Raw genomic sequence first — 16,922 nt, forward strand, 5'->3', positions numbered from 1 at the left:
CACCAATGAAGTGTTGACCAACCTGAGAAAAAATCTCTTTTATGTGACATCAGTCTTTCTCTCACCCAGGTTGCTCGATGTTTATGTGTTCACAGGCCCACCAAATTTACACCTGTCACAGCCATTTATTGTGTCACCATAGCAATGCATTCCAATGAAATTGGTAAACTTAAATGCAGTATAAGTTGGAGAGACTTTTATCAATCCAGTATGGCTGACAAGTTAAAATCTGTTAAAGAGAGCGACATATCTGTCTTTGTCCCATAAGATAAATAAATGAACTGAGCATGATATGTTACATTTTCTTATTTCACTCTTGATGCCAGCAACATATTTCATTTTTTACAAATTCTTGTATAATATACGTATGAACTTAAACAACACCCCCTTTTCAGCACCCCCTCCTCCCCCCCCCCCCCCCCCCCCCATCCTCCATGTCCATATATGCCTACCTGCAAATGGGCTGCACCCATCCGTATCACATCGTAGTTGTTGCTATGTTGTCTTACACAAACAGCCCCTCAATCTCCCAGGTGGCGCCAGTTAACGTATCTTGTAAAAGTCATCTGTCAGACCCAGAGATTGACGCATAGATTAAGCATACTCTGGAAAAGGTATTCTCTTAGAAAAATTGCTTCATAATTTTCACCAATATGAGTTTTGAATTCCATGACTTTGTGTCTCTTTCCCTTAAAAATTATTTCTAAGGGCAGAGAGGAAAAGCCAATTTGACGGCTGTGACATTTTTGACGGTCATTTTCTAGTGTTGTCACACATGTTATCAGTCTACCACATACCTTTCCATCATTAAATTAAAAAAAAAAGAATGATGGGCACTTGCAAAGATACAATAATGATTTAAAAGTATGTCTAGCATATTGTAAAGGAAAGGAAAGATGGTCCATTAAATAGTGCAACATGTTTGGAATGACGACATATTTGGAATGGCAGAATGAGGTATTGGGCCATCTGTCATTCAGTGAGGTAGTATGTCCAATCTGTTTATGTTTAGTATTGGTCAGCTGGTCTAGGTAATTATCTGACCAGTGGTGACCAGTTGTGGTAAAGCACCGTTATCAATATCAGACATGTCCTGTGAATCAAACTGATGACTGTCATTATGCTGATTGAAGTGAATGAATAAATATTAAAAAATTAATTGGTAAAAGAAGAACAAAATACAAAAGCAATGCTTAGATAAATGGGAAAGATTTCTTCTCGTGCTTTAACACTTGCCCACAAGTAGTCTTCAAAAGGTCATTGGATTTTCCACTTATGATTTTTTGGAATGAAAAAGCAAATGTCAACATCTGCTACCCTTTTGGCATGCCTCAAACTTTGGTTACCAACTGCAATGACCAGCGGTCAGTATAATATGACCAGCAGTTACATGTGATGGGCTAAGTGATCAGTTAAGGTGGATATAGGAAGGATGACAGAATGGGAGTTCTGGTCTCCTGTAGGTGGCATTTTAAGCAAGACAAACTGAGGCAAGTTTTAAATGTAAAATATTTGTAACTATTCAGTCATCCACAGTCCTCCAATGATTTTATACTAAAGATGTTTACTAGTTTGAAGAAAGGGCTGGAGGTGTTTAGGTATGAAAAAAAAAAAAAAAGATACCTAGTCCACCAGAAGATAACATTGTTTTAGTAATAGTATCTTCATGTTATCGGTGTTTTTATTCAGTTTGAGTCCCAGTTGCTCAGCTACAAAAACAGGTGTACTCATGTTTTCATTACTTAAAACACCTTCGTCTTGATCAAATACTGTTGTAGGCAGTTACTCGAGCCGGCCCACACATCAACAAACTGGCGCCTTATGACTTGTCTTATGTGGGTACTCGGAATTTCAAAGCAGTGATAGATAGGTGTTTACATAGCTACCATGAATTTCATGGCACTGTTAGCGGCCATTCAGAATAGAAGACCCGAGTATCAACTGGTGCAAAGCTCAAATATGGCGGACCCTACATGAAAGGAAGACTGCTTAATCCTGTAATGGTTTCTCCGCCTCTCACATGCCTCACATACCCTAAAACTACTGTTGAAAAATTTGTATTAGAATCATTTTTGCCTTGGTATAGATGTGTATCATGTGTGGTGTGTGTAGCCTGATTATAAGTAAAAGACATCATTCTAGTAATTAGTTTTCTTCTTGTGGAATGTTTCAGTGTGTGTGTGTGTGTGTGTGTGTGTGTGTGTGTGTGTGTGTGTGTGTGTGTGTGTGTGTGTGTAATTTTACTTGCATGCTTGCATTCGATAACGTGTGTGTGTGGGGGGAGGGGTGCACTTGTGAGTATTGAAGAGAACTTATACACTTTTGAATTTTCGGAATGATTATCAGTGAAGTTGCAGCTTGCTTTGAGGATTTGTTTGCAGGTTTACAGTAAAAATAAAAGCTATAATATACTTCACATCTTAATTTTTCTCAAATTTGGTGTCTTTCAGGGTGGTCAAAGAAGAAATTATAGATGAAAGTGCGCACCTTCCATGTTTCAATGGCAGAGTAGTCTCCTGGGTAAGTATGCCATGGGTGAATGCACTGTAGATGGCACTGCTGTCAACCTGTCCAACTGTCTTGATTCTCCAAAAAATTTTTAACCTCAGATTGCATTTATATTTGGCATTAATTCTCCAGGAGTAGCCCTGCTAGAAATTGAGAATACTTTTCATGATAGAGCTGATGAAGATCTACGTTTGTTTGGACAAGAACACCTGAAAACTACAGAGGATTGAAGCACAGACATGTTCTCTTGCTCAATCTGTTTTACACAACTGCCCTTGTAGAAGATTTTGCGGTCTATAAATGACTGAAATGTTCTCAAAACAGCAATATTTTCTATGAGAACTAAGCAAAAATTGTAAAGCTTATGGAACTGTGGATCAAAAGGTGAAGGTGGAGGCAATATGTATGTTCGTAAAATTAAATAATCCCTAATTCCTTACTCTCTGATAATGTTTTGGATGAAGATGTCTTTGAAAAGTCAGCTGTTGATTAGACTTGCTGGTTTCTGAAAGGCTTCCCCTCACAGAGAACATGTTAGAGACATAGCTGTTGCTCACAATGACATCAGTGAAAAAAAAAAATCAATGATGGTTAATCAAATTCTGATTACACCACATTATAAGTAGCACAATTTTTCATAAACATCCGCCATTAGCTTCTAGTTTCTCAAGACAATGTTTTGATGAAGAAAATTGAAATTTTAGAAGTTCAGAGAAGACAGTTCCCGTAAGAAGATTTGTATTGATTTTTCATTTTCCTGAAATCCAGTGTCCTGACTTCCTGTGTCGTACCAGACAGCAACAAGATATTAGAAGCAATAGGGATTTTATTACTCCCCATTCCCATAGATTAGATCGACCTACTTTGGATCGACCTAACTCCCTGGGGGTTCGCGCTGAATAGCTGTCAGCCGGGCGGACACGAAAGTTAATTGCCCCTTACGGCTTGTAGTGGGCAGGGACAGACACTTAAGGGGGATTATCTGACGGTAGTCTGGTGAGACTCCCCGCGGTGATAGATCGATCTAAAGTTGTGGGAATAGACCCTTAGATTCTTCCCCTTAATAGGATTATGCTGTGTGTGTTGTCTGGTATATAAAGGACAGTTTTTAAGGGCACACAGTGCAGTACTTCTGTATGCAGGGTGGTGTGTGCAGACTTTTGAATCTCTCTCTCTCTCTCTCTCTTTCTCTCTCTCTCTCTCTCTCTTTAACCTTTTTTTTTTGTGGGAGTTGATTTTCTACATAGTGCTGTTTCTTTTCTTGTTTAAATTTAGTGGAACAGTAGTCATTTTATTAGTAAAATTCCATTTTTTTGTGGGGGGGGGGGGATGGGCATAAAATGATGCTGAGATGGGAGGCTTATTTGATGTGTGAAATGAGTGGAAAACATACATATTAGAAATTGATGGTTGTTTAGATTATACAGAGTGTACAGTTTCTATTGAAGATGGACCAATCTAACTTATTTCATCAGAGCTGATTGTATTTAGCTCTTCAAACAACCAATCTAATCCCTATGGTGTCCTGCTTATAGTTTTTGTGGTTTGGGTAAAAAAAGTTAGTTAAAACATTGCCTTTGGCTGATTAGTGCAAGATAATAATATTGGATGGCATAATGAGAAGGTCTACCTATCTCAACTATAAACACACCTTACATTGAATGTGAACAGGATCTTCTTTTCCTGTGGTTATTGCATCTACTACAATTTCAAAAAAGCACCAGCTACATTCCCAGAGCATATTATGGTGCAAAATATACCATATAAAAATAATTAATTTTTTTCCTGATATTACCAAACCCGGAAATGATCATCTTTGTCCAACATTCGAACTCTCGGGAAGATAGCATATATTCACTTCCCGGTGGAATTGAGGCAAGAAAAGTGAATTCATTTTCTGCCTGCTTGGATCACTGTGCCATCTGTAGAGTTTGAAACAATAAAGGCAAGGTGCTCTTTGATGGAGAGATACAGATCCACGCAGGTGTGAATGATTGACATAAATTCATTGCCAGTTTTTTTTCCGAGTCACTTTCATGTTGAAAAAAAAAAACTAAGATGTGTCTCTGTTCTTTCCATGATGATCCACAAGTTGTGTATTTATGAATTTATTTATTTTTTTGATAAGAAGTTATATTATTAATCCAGATGTCCTCAAAAAAAGGGCTGTTTTTTATTATAATTTTAAATGCTTAAAGCATAATGGTGTTTGTCCTTGTTTTAAGTTGAATTAAAGGAAACCACACATGTCCAGTGACACATGTATTTATGTGCTGTGTTGTGGTTGGTGCACGTTTGCGAGAGAGAGAGAGAGAGAGAGAGAGAGAAAGAGAGAGGTAGGGAGGGAGGGGAAGAGAGAGAGATATGGTGCTAAAGAAATGTATTACAGGAGTATATTTCAGTCAGTTCCATTCAATAAATTCTAATCCTACAGGGTAATTAAATATAATGAAACAATAAAACTCCAGTGCAGTGTATCCCTGTAGAGTGAGATAGCCAACAGAGAAAGCTCAAAGATGCCCATCATCAGTAGAGTTTTAGTCATCCATCCTGTTGGGAATTTCACACATTAAGTCTATTGATTTTTGTCTGGAGTGAATCACTTCAGATTATGTACAATGATATGGAGAAGCACGCTGAACTTAGGTTGAAGATGCACCCAGGACTATTTAGTCATTTTGGAATGGTTTTGTGCTCATGCCTGCGAAAGATAAACATTATAGTAATTTTCTGCACAAGTGCAGTACATTGTGTGTCTTCAACCTTAGCATTGCCGTCTTTTGATGGTTTTGGTGAAATTGTTCAGTTCTGACTGGCAACATCTTGAATTAAGATGATGTATTTTAACATGGTTGGATATGATGGCTGGCTGAGTCATTTTCTTGAAACATTTTGCACAGTTGAAGATGACAATAATAACATTTTAGCCCACGATGATTCTTTTAATAACAACATCGTGATGTGAAGTGAGCAGAAACTTAAAGATGAGATGTTTTCCTTGAAATTAGACATCATGCCAACTTAATAGTTCTAGAATCTATGAAGTTTATAAATAGTACAATTTTCTTATTAAGACATGAAAAAAGCATATGACGAAAAGAACTTATCCATATACTTGAAAAGTAGTACCTGTAGCAGGAACAAAAGATAATTGACCCATGGGTGTACTAGTATACCTTCAATTCATAATTTTTCAAAAATTGAACTTGGAAATCTGAATTTTTTCCCTTGACTGTTTTCTTTCTTAAGCTATCCCCAACCCCCCCCCCTCCCCTTTAGTAAGGCCAATGAGCATTTCTTTCTACTTTTTGCTATAACCCAATATCATATCCGACTTAAAAAATCAAACGAGAATGGTGGGATTGCTGTACGTCTTTCATAAGCATGACTTGGGGTACGTAAAGCGTGTCTTTTAAATTACACCTTTTATTCTGGGATTGGGACTGAAATTGATTTCTGAGAGGAAACTACCTCAGAGAAAAGACATGTTTGTAAATACATTTCTGCAGTGTAGCAATACATTGTAGTTAAATTACAATTTTTCCTTTGAGAGTTGCACTGGAATGGCATGTGTCTTGACATAGAGGTTGGAATTGCTTGTATCTGGTAAAGATCAAACAGCAGCCTGATTGGGAACGAAACTTTATTTTCAGCATTGAGGATGTTGGCTCTTCTCCTTAGAACTAATGTTTTGCATGAAAATATTTCAAAAGATAAATGTTGTTCTACAAAGAAAAAATACCTCGAAGTGCTTTGCCAACATTTCTTATCATTTCGGAAAAATCAGACTGTCTTGAGAAAATACATATTCCACCTATATAATGGACAAATGGACAAATGTTCAGCCTCTTCCTTACAATATTAAAGGAAAGACCAATTCGCCTGAAAAAAAAAAAATCCCCAACAGAACATCTGCTAAAACTTGCAGGCAAGTGAGAAGGGTTGTTTATAACCTAGGCTGTAGTTATCTCCGTGCCTTTTGGAGGAAGGTAAACACATCTGACAGGGCTAGTTAAACAGGAGGGCTAACTCCACATGTTAGGTGTTCTACAGTGGTAGTAGAATCTCTTCACTGGATGTTACTGTCCTGGGTCATGGCCAGCAGCTTCTGGTTTGGGGTTCTCAATTTGATTTTAAAGGGGCAGTGCCAGGGGTCTGGGGAGAGGGGGGGGGGTAATGAAGGAGAGAGAAAGGGGTGCATAGACTTCATTTCTTAGATGTCTGAAAAAAAACCCAAGCAGTATTACAAATTGTTTCTTCAAACTCAGTTCATTAATTATTATGTTTAACAAATAAAATTATGGAATTATTTTTGTAATTTTTACTACTAATTACTAAGAAATTAAAGCACCTTAAGAAAACATAGAGACATTTATCATGTATTGATTTCATGACACAGAGTAATGACACTGCTACATCAACAGGAAATATATTCCATGTGTTCATTTCGCCTAAAAATCAACCTCATTAATTTCGTCAATAGATGAGTCGTTGTTTACAAACACGCAGCATAGAAGCTGGGTGAAGGAAAATGTTAAAAGGAAATATCTGTTTCTGCCCAGCTGAGAAGGTAATTGGAAAGGAAAAACCCATTATGAAGACTGGACTTTTTGTGTTTTTTACCCGAAAATGGAACATTTATATTGGACACTTGTAGAATGCACGTCTTTTAATAGTTCCATTTCATTATGACAAGACAAAAACCTGTTCTTGTGTCTTTAAGCTGAGTGCAACCTAATAATTCACCAGCTTTTCTGTATTTCACTCAACGCCAGGAGGAGGTCTGTTAATCAGTTAAACTGATTGCTTTCAGCGAGTCCCAGTTGAGTTGGATCGATCTGCATAGACTGATAGTTTCAATTGGAACGAGCTATTTACAATTGAAAAATCCATTAGGGATTTATGTGGCCCATCCAGTCAACCAATTCTTATCTAAAGCTCTGTTCACAACCAAGTTGAGCTGCTGCCTAACTGACCCATAACCCAAAATGGCCAGAGAGAGTTTCTTTTTCACTCAGAAAGATGCTACAGCATTCTGTGAGCTGCTCTTGCTATGCATCATTGAGACTTATAACACATTGCCAACCTACAGTTGTGCAATATCTTGTAATTTAAAATAATGACCAGTTAATGAGTGTGGCAGATATAGGGAGAAATCAGCCTAAGGACAGTTTAAATTGTAATTAATAAACTGGTGATGAGAAAGACCTGATTGTAATGAGGATCTAAGATCACACAGATATATAAGAGCATACATGAATACTAATGGCCAAATGCTGAAAGTGATTTGTTGTGCCAAATAAAGTGAAAGTTTTTCTATTGATATTCATTTATTTTTCCCATTTGTTAAAAACAATGTTATTTGGGAAAATTACAAAATGTTTTTAGATAATGTCAAAAAGAGGGAGCTAGATTAAGTGCTAATGATGATGTTCTAGTGAAAGCTTTTAAATCCATGGTGTAGATTGTGGGTAATTGGATCTTGGTAACTCGTGGTTGTTTGATGTAGTTAAAACGAATCAAATGGTTGTGCGTGTGTTTAGTGGCAGTTTTCTGAGAAATTTCCGGGTATCTGTTTTTGTTGTCAGCCTTCAATTTACTGGAAAACAAAATTAATGGGAAAAAAAGCAATTGCTGTGTTGTATGTTGATGTGATGTGGTTGGAATGCCATTACTGGTACATTTGTGGTTATGGGATGTAGAGCACTGCTGGAAAAAAAAAAGAAATGATGGGAAAAATGATGAAATAAGACTTATGTACATTGTCATTGTTTAGATATAAGAAAAGAGGGTTGAGAAAGAGAGAGAGAGAGTGTGTGTGTGTGTGAGAGAGAGAGAGAGAGAGAGAGGCAGGGGAGGTGTGTGTATGTATGTGTGTGTGTGTGTGTGAGAGAGTGTGTGAGAGAGAGAGAGAGCGCGGCTGCAGTCTCCTGGGCAGAACCATCTGTCCTGCGGCTTCTTCTGGAATAAGGAAGCGTGAACAGACTTCAAAGTAATTGTATTCACCATCCATCTGACTTAATTGACTTTGCCATACAACATATGGCAGACGAGGAAATACCAATCACCTTTTTTTTTTCGTGAAAAATGGTACAGGAAGAGAAAATAAAATTGATAATACCTTTGTTATGCAATGATTGGTAAAATATGAATTTTGATACTTCCAGTGGACTCATTGTAAACATAATTGATTATTTTCAAATAAAATATTTGAACTGTGCGCCAGATGGATTTCAAAGTTGGATTTCATTTTCTGGAAAAAAAAATAAGGATTATGATGATAATAGTGATAATATAATATTTATGATAATATTTATAATAACAGTAACAGCAATCATAATAACAAAAATGAACAGACCAACCTGAAAGATGAACTAATCCAAATTGTGGAAATAATAGTTAATAAACAGTAAAACTGATGTCTTTATATATTTGTATTTTCCAGCTGGTAGCAGCAGAAAGTAGTGCCTCAGATACACAGTCCCAGTGTGATTCACAGCAGGGGGATCCCACCCCACCCCCCAACCTTCCAGGAGAGAGAGTGGGAGGAATTGGAGACAGTCGCCCGCCATCTTTTCAGTAAGTGTTTTGATGCATTCAGGCCATAGACTAAAGAAAAAAAAGAAGAAGAAATAACACAGTATGGATAGAACTACAAATCTTGTTTGATCATTTCAAGATTTATGGATTTAATTGGCTTATAAAACAACGTGCACTTTGAAACCCAGTGCACTGTTCACAGCTTTGAAGTCATCTTCGTCTTTGTCTAGTGTGGTCCATTATCTCAAGACTCACCAATGTCAACTTGTTATCCAAAATCTTGTTGCTATTTTGTGAAGCTCAGGCCATATTGAGGGTATTATAAACCAACCGAATCATCATTATTGGCTTAAAGAAGATGATCTATCCATCATCCAGCTAAATAAATCAGTGGGTTAGTTATTTAAGTAGGAGGCTATGTATTTGTACCCGCCCCCCTCCAACCCATCCAACTAGCCACCCAGCCACCCACCCCTTAGGAAATCTAACATATTTTTGCCAAGAGGGTCTTGGTTTTGACCCCAGCCTTTTCTCCAGTTACTGCTAGTGCCCCAGGAACAGTAGAAAGTGTAAGGTTATTCTTCAAAAAATTTGCATTCTGTGAAATCATTTCACTTGAATAAGGTTTTCTTCATAATACTTGAAGAAATTGATTGTTGAATACTTAGAATAGTTGGGTTTAAGATGGAAATGCTGCTTTAAAAGGAAACAAAATTGTGAAGAAAGATACGCTGAGAATAATTGGTATTCGAAAGTTGTGAACCACTACAGTACTACAGTAGGGCTACAGGTGCGCAAACACCATTAGGTCAGTTTGATTGGTTTAGAAGGCTTATTATAGACAACATGGGGCATCTCTACAGGTAGTAAAATGCCTGACTACAGGAGAGAGATTGGCTTGCTGAGTGCTTGCTCCTTGCTGGACGGGCTTTGCCTGAAAGTGACATTCACTCAGTACATTGCAGATGCAGGTAGTCTGCAATCAGAGTGCTTTTATGCTGTGTTTATTTCAGCTCCCACATATTTATTTATTTATTTGTATGCAAAGAAATTGTGAACTGTATTTTGAAGTTATAACAGGGATCAGGATATTAAAAATTATAAACTTAAGAAAAAAAACTTATTTTATTCTTTCATTCTAAATTTTACCTTAATTTTTGTTGAACATAATTATGTGGACATAGCAAGTATACCACAGCATGACGTCATGCAATCAACAACTTGCCAGATATTTTGACTGTAGCAACAGTTACACGTAATGCGCCTGGTGTAAAGGCCCCAGTTTGTGCCACTCTGATTTCCACTGGATTTGTCTTGTGTCAGTTGTGTGTGTGTAAATGATGCTCACTCTGATTCCCACCTGATTTGTCTTGCGTGTGCAAATGAGCCTTAGCTTTCAGAGTCAAATGGATGCTGGTTGATGTTTACACTTGCTGCTGTTTATGCTGCTACTGTGTTAACAGGGAATTCATTTGGCTGAGGGGTTAGAAGATGGTTAGACTTGTTTTGGGGATGACTGGAAGGTCAAAATAGGTGTTTTGTGGCCAAATTAACTTACACTGAAGAATTAAAAGAAAAGAAAAAAAAAAAAGATGAGACACTGAAGCATTTAAAGAAAAGAAAAAAAAAAAAGATGAGGTAGATCTGTTGAGTGGGGGGGGGGGGGGGGGGGGCGTTTTGAAAAAAGTAAGAGATATTTTTCTTAGTTAGAGATATTTTTCTTAGTAACATTATGGCAAATGTTTACTCAAAGAGTAAACATGAAAACATTAACATGGTTCGCCAATCTCAGTCTTTTTTCTCTGTTGTCTTTCTATTCCTTAGCCTTTGTTACTGAGCCACCTTCTGTGCTGAGATAGTTTGTTAAGTGGTCATAGCTTTACTATAGATACACCCTAATAAGCATCTTCAATAATCCATGTACTTAATTGCTGGCGCCCAAACCCAGTGTGTGATTTGTGTTAATTGAGTAGTTTTGCTTATTTTTGAAGTATTCTCAATTTCTGTTGGGAACTTCATGAAGACAAGTATGTTAAGTGCACTTCAACATAATTCTTTTAAGTAACCAGTCCAGGTATTTTGGGTTGTTAAACAGGTGTAAGTCTCAGTGGATACGTACAGGTTTCCTTAACAACATTGTATGTATGTAAAAAATTTGGATAGATCATGTTTTGAATAATAGAGTTATGTAAAGAATAAAGCCTTTTACATAAGCTTTTACATAAGTTTTTACATAAGCTTGAGTATTTTAAGAATGTATGAAAAACTGAAACACATACCTCTGGAAATGCAAAATTAGATTATTGTCGTAAACAAGGGGCATGTGCAAAAATATAAACATGTACGTGCAAGTAGATTGTTGAAGATGAACAGACACATAGGGATGAGAGGTCAAGTAGCAACAGTGTGACAACTTTGATATAAACAGATCATTCTCATGTATCCAATCTGCAAGAACTGGCCCACCTGTGCTTATTATGTGAGAAGAACACACACATGTATGCATGTGTGCACGACTTAAACAATAATTTACAAACCAGAATATGGCCCAAAAGCTAAAAAATCTTAGCTTTGAAAAAAAAAAAACAAAAACAATATACTAATTCACCAGCAAGATATCTCACTAGAATGTTACTAGTACAGACATGATTTTTTCCCCCGATTTAAATCACAAAACTATTTTTTTTTTCTGGCAGTTTTTCTACTTAAAGCAGGAAGGCTTATAGTTTGGTTTTACATTCCCACTTATTTTTAGAGAAGTCAAAAAGAAAGAGTAAGATTCAATGATGTTTCAGAAACTAAATTGCTTTATTTAACAAGTTATGTTACTTGGCTATCAGTTAACTTATTCATTGAAGTCAGAAAACGAAATAGAATGTTAAATCAAACATTGATGATTAACATCATGTTATCCTTTCAGTTAACCAGCACAGATAATTGCTAGCCTTTATTTATTTTGATATATCATAATAATCTTTCTTCTTTCTCCAAGCATTGAATAGATTCTGAAGATGAGTCCATGAAATTACCATAGACCTCTTGTTTATCCCCGTCTTATTTTGATGTAATCTGTATGGGGTTTCTTTGTGTATATTTCAGTGCTAACGCCTCATCAGTCCACAGCCAAGACAACGAGCCATGTGACACATGTACAGAGACAGACTCCGTTATCAGCTCACGACGAGGTAGGATGTGTGTGTGTGTGTGTGTGCGCGCATGTGTGTATATGTGTGGGAGAGAGAAAAGGAGCTGATTTTGTTTATATTCAGCATTCATGATTGTGTTTTTTTTTAATATCAAAAATGCATGTCCTTCTCTGTTTTACTTTTGCTTTGCAGTCCACTTGCTCTACTTGTTATTGAATGCTATGCTCAGACTTATGTTTGTTATGTCAGATTGTTCAAAGGCACCTTTTTATATATGCAAGACTGCACATCAGTTTGTCTAGATAATAAATATTAGACAAATAGAGGAAGTATACCTGAATGTATGTGTGTAAAATGCCCCTACATTGATTTTAAATTGTGTTAGCTGTGACTGGAGCACAATGACTGTGGTTGTGCCTAACTGGGTGAGACAGATTGTGTTGTGCTTGCCTGAGTGAGACGGGTTGTGTTGTGCATTTAGTGAGCCAGATTGAGATGAATTGAGTAATCAACTGAACACGGGTCATGTTTCACAGTTGCTGGCGAGGGGAAGAGAGGTAAGTGACCTTTAATATTCATAAATTTTAACGTCTACAGACAAAATGCACAGCTTGTGTTAGACTGTTAAGTTGAGGTTAGATTCAACAGGTGAACACCCATGAAAAAAAAAAAAGACTAAGGAAAAAGAGAATGAAAGCAATTATATCATAAGTTTAGTCAAGATGAGTTACAGTATATATACAACCTACAGCATATATATACAAACGGAAGATGATACCTTTTTTCCCCAGGGGTAATTTTCATCAGAGATGAAGGACTGCCTGTTATGTTTTGAACTTGGGCAATCATAGGTGAACAATTTTATTGCAACATTTTTATGGCAAAGTTGCTGCTTTGCAGTCTTACAGAAAGGAACCCAGAATTGAGATTCAAAGATACCAAGGTGGACTCTTCAGAAACATTTACACTGAAAAAAAAAAAAAAAAGAAAAGAAAAGCATAATCAACAATATCTTAAAAGGGGGAAGAAAGAAAGCAAAAATAGACAAAACATCATGTTGCAATTGTGCAGTATTTCACAAACAGGGCAAGATTTTAGCCTCAATGAATTCATCTCAACAGATGGCAGCACCTAGGGGAAGGCTCAAGAGAAACCTCTGCCCATATTTTATTTGCTAGAATGATTACCCACCTCTTGATATTGATAGAGATAGGAGGATAAGGCATAATTCCAAGCAACAACAGACCTCACTAGGTTTCAGGAGAATTTACCAACAAGAAGTTAAAATGTCCGCACCTCTGTGAAGATTTTCTACGGAAGATAACATTGTTGGATGTAAACACTCCCCACAGAATGAATGAATGGATTGGAAGGTGGGGAAAATTGGAAAGAAGATAGCCACTTTTGTGTTGGACAGGATTGATTGGTGATTGATAATGGGACCTTGGCAGTGATGGGAACCCAGTAAGCTCCTTGTGCATTACTTTTCCAGACAACCAGGAAATTTGCTCTAGAAATATTTTCAAATCTGAAAATAAATGGAAAAGGAACAAGGATAAAAGTCCGAGGGCATCGTTTAAACAGTAGACATTAACTGTATAGGCTTACATCTGGAGAGTTTGAGTTCTGGTGGGAATGCCAACTGTGACTTGGAACTGACTTGTGTATTTTGATACACTGATTTGATTACTGTTCAAGCAGTCCTTGGCAGATAGGCTTAGTGGCATTAAAAGGTAATGTGAGAACAGTAAATGATTTGATGATTACGCAGTAGCAGTCTTTTAAAGAATGCAAAATGTTTTTGTAAATTTTCAGTTTTGGAACACACTTGTGGAAAAGATTTCAGATTAAATCACCATACAACCTAAGATAAATTTTATAATGTTTTTGTTATAAATTGAGGAGACAAATTACAGTGTTTTACATTTTAGTCAGTAAACATTTTATGTGTCCAAATTTAGCACCAAATAACTCATATTTTTAAAAAAATTGATTATTTGTCCAGAAAAGGGCCCTAGGTCTGAAATTTCATGCTGCAAGAATTTTTACACCTAATTGATGTCAATAACAGTAATTACATACAGGATAACAATAACGGTGTCTGCTAAACTCTCATTATAACAGCCCAAATTTCACAGCAGTGTCAACAGAGCGACGGGTGACTTTGTGTCACTTCAACCAGTGATCTGTCATTGTCACCTGTCCTGGAATGACGTTAATTAGCTCGCGGGGGTGACAATTAGGAGGCGGGGTGCGCAGGCCACATGGTATCAAGAGGGAGGGGTCAGAAGAGCACAGTTCATTTCATGGGGTATGACTGTGAACAAAATGTCTGTTTCTTCCCCGTGTTTATGCTAAGTTTTATGGTTTATCGAGACTTTCCAAGGCAGCTGGTCGGGCTTGATATGTTTTTTTTTTTTTTTTTTTTTTTTTTTTTTTTTCAGTGAAACTTTCAAGAGACTTATGATGATGTGTGTTTATTTGTCATCTTCACTGGTGTTTATCATGTATATGGAGAAACTGTATGGGTGCCTAGGTGTTTTATATTTTGATAGATATTGAGAATAAGGAACTAACACACATAAGAGAGGGGAAATTAAAGTAATTGTAGAGGAAATTCTGGGAAGGAAAAATGATAATGGGGGTTTGGAAGAGGTATTTTATCTCATTTGAAAAGTAAACCTTAAAGAGGAAAAGCTGATGTGATATGTCTTGGTGCAAAACAAAGTGATATGGCAGGATCTAAACAGACCTTTCTACCAAGTTATGTTATATTCTTATTGCAAAAAACAAATTTATCCCCCCCCCCCCCCCCGACTTCCTATTCCTTGTGCTTCCTAATGGTGCAGAATATCAAGTATTAAAGTCTTTCTGGTTTTAAGAGCAGTCAACTAAACAGTGCCAGTCCCTCAGTATAAAACTTATCAGTCTAAGTTTATTGCATAATGTTCCCTCATATAGTATGGTTATAATCTTCAAGTAATTGATTTTTCTATTTATGCTGTAGACTATAAGAATAACTGCCCATTACTGATGATTGTGATGGTCATTATATTGGTCCAAGGACGGTATTTTGATATTTGCAAGGTATGGTCATTTTGATTGTACGTGGTGGTCATTATATTGATCTGAGGGAGGTCTTTACGTACACATAAGTTATGGTCATTTTGATTAAAGATAGTACCCATTGTGTTGGGGTAAGGCTGGTCCTTTCATTAATAGTAAGTAATGGTCTGTTTGATTATGAAATAGTGGACATTTTCATAAGTTGTGAATGAGATGGGTCATTTTACAGATGGACCCTTTCAAACTGAGATTATGGTAAATTTTAAAATAACAGGTGAAAGAGTGCATGAGATTAATTTCTGCTATGACAGTCTTGGCATTTGTCTGACCATTGGTCATTTCTGATGTCCAGTTTTTTTATGAGAATGCCAAGTGAAATTTGATATTTATTAAAGGAAATAAGTTGCTTTACAAGAGGCTTTAAATGTGCCGGTTTGATAACAACTACACTTGATTGACTTCAAAACTGTCAGAAACAAAAAATATCTGCTAGCGTGACAGTATTTGGACATGCAAGCAGTATTTCGCATTGATAAAGTGATTTAAACCTGACTGTTAATTGTCTGAAAGGGAGTTAACCATAAAGGTCAAGGAGCCTCGCGTGTGTATGCCAAGTTCTGCATTGGACAGCATAAACCAAAAGTTCACAGATTGCCAATGTGAGAAAGAAACAGTTATCAGGTTGAGTATCATTTTTTATTGTCTGGGAGAGATTGATATTAAGACGTAGTTATTGGTAGGTCACTTTGACAGTTGAAGCATATTTCCCTTTAAATCGTCAGATTTTTTATGTTTAAATGGCTATTACACACATTGGTTCATGTAATAGCTGACCTTATGGTCAGGCCAAGTTCATACCTTTCAAATTAAGCAAAAAGTTATAAAAGCTGGCTCATGTATTTGGAGAGGTGTGATCAAAGTTATAAACTTGCTCATATAGGTAGGGGCTGGTCGAGAGTGTTGTACAGGAAGAAAATTATTACAACTTCCGAGCATCTGGTGCAAGAGAAATGTTTTTGACATCTCATCGATCTCGTCACACATGGCTCTTAATTACTGAAATGGATTTATAATCAATTCGGACAAAGTGTCACATTAATTGCTTAATTTGATAGCTATCAAATTGGGATAAACTCTTTCTATTGACTGAAAAAAAAAAACACTTGTTACATATTTGAATGCAATTATCACTGCCATAACATATGGGACATTTCAGGATTTTTATTGATCCTTGTTCAAAACTTGTACTTATTTATTTTTGAAATTGTGTATAAAAACTTATGCAAAAGAAATTTTATGTATGTCTGCTATGAATTGAAGCACATGTGCATGTTTGGGTTTTAAGAAGCGCTATCTGGACACTGAGAGCCATGTTTTGCTCTCTACGGCCGAATTTATCTGTCCAGTCGGAGACAGGATGGCCACTTGGACATTCACTACATATCTGTTCAGGCATTTTAACCCTGAAGTTTTGACAGGTATATCAGAGATATTTGTTAACTGTATCAGAAGTATATTTGAAGAGATGTTGACCTGCTGGATTTACATGTAATCTTGTCTCGTGCATTGCTTGTCTTCGTAGATAAATGTTGTTTGGGATTTATGTAGGACTGATATTGCAATAGTTGATATTTCTCTCTCTGTCCCTCTTTCTCTCCACAA

At 36.7% G+C, this 16,922-nt stretch overlaps 1 protein-coding gene across 4 annotated transcripts in view; it reads left to right on the forward strand.

The window, feature by feature from the left end:
- The window catches only part of LOC106164491 (segment polarity protein dishevelled homolog DVL-3), a 77,795-nt gene that overhangs the window by 582 nt on the left and 60,291 nt on the right, over nucleotides 1-16,922 (forward strand). For all 4 annotated transcript variants that reach the window (XM_086995107.1, XM_086995108.1, XM_086995106.1 and 1 more), the window contains exons 2-4: nucleotides 2,451-2,520; nucleotides 8,954-9,087; nucleotides 12,148-12,233. In XM_086995107.1, coding sequence (XP_086851233.1) covers nucleotides 2,451-2,520; nucleotides 8,954-9,087; nucleotides 12,148-12,233 — 290 coding nt within the window. The remainder of the gene's footprint in view (nucleotides 1-2,450; nucleotides 2,521-8,953; nucleotides 9,088-12,147; nucleotides 12,234-16,922) is intronic.

This window comes from Lingula anatina, chromosome 9 (assembly GCF_051362555.1).
Source record: "Lingula anatina isolate TDL-2025a chromosome 9, LinAna3.0, whole genome shotgun sequence".
Taxonomy (NCBI): Eukaryota; Metazoa; Brachiopoda; class Lingulata; order Lingulida; family Lingulidae; genus Lingula; species Lingula anatina.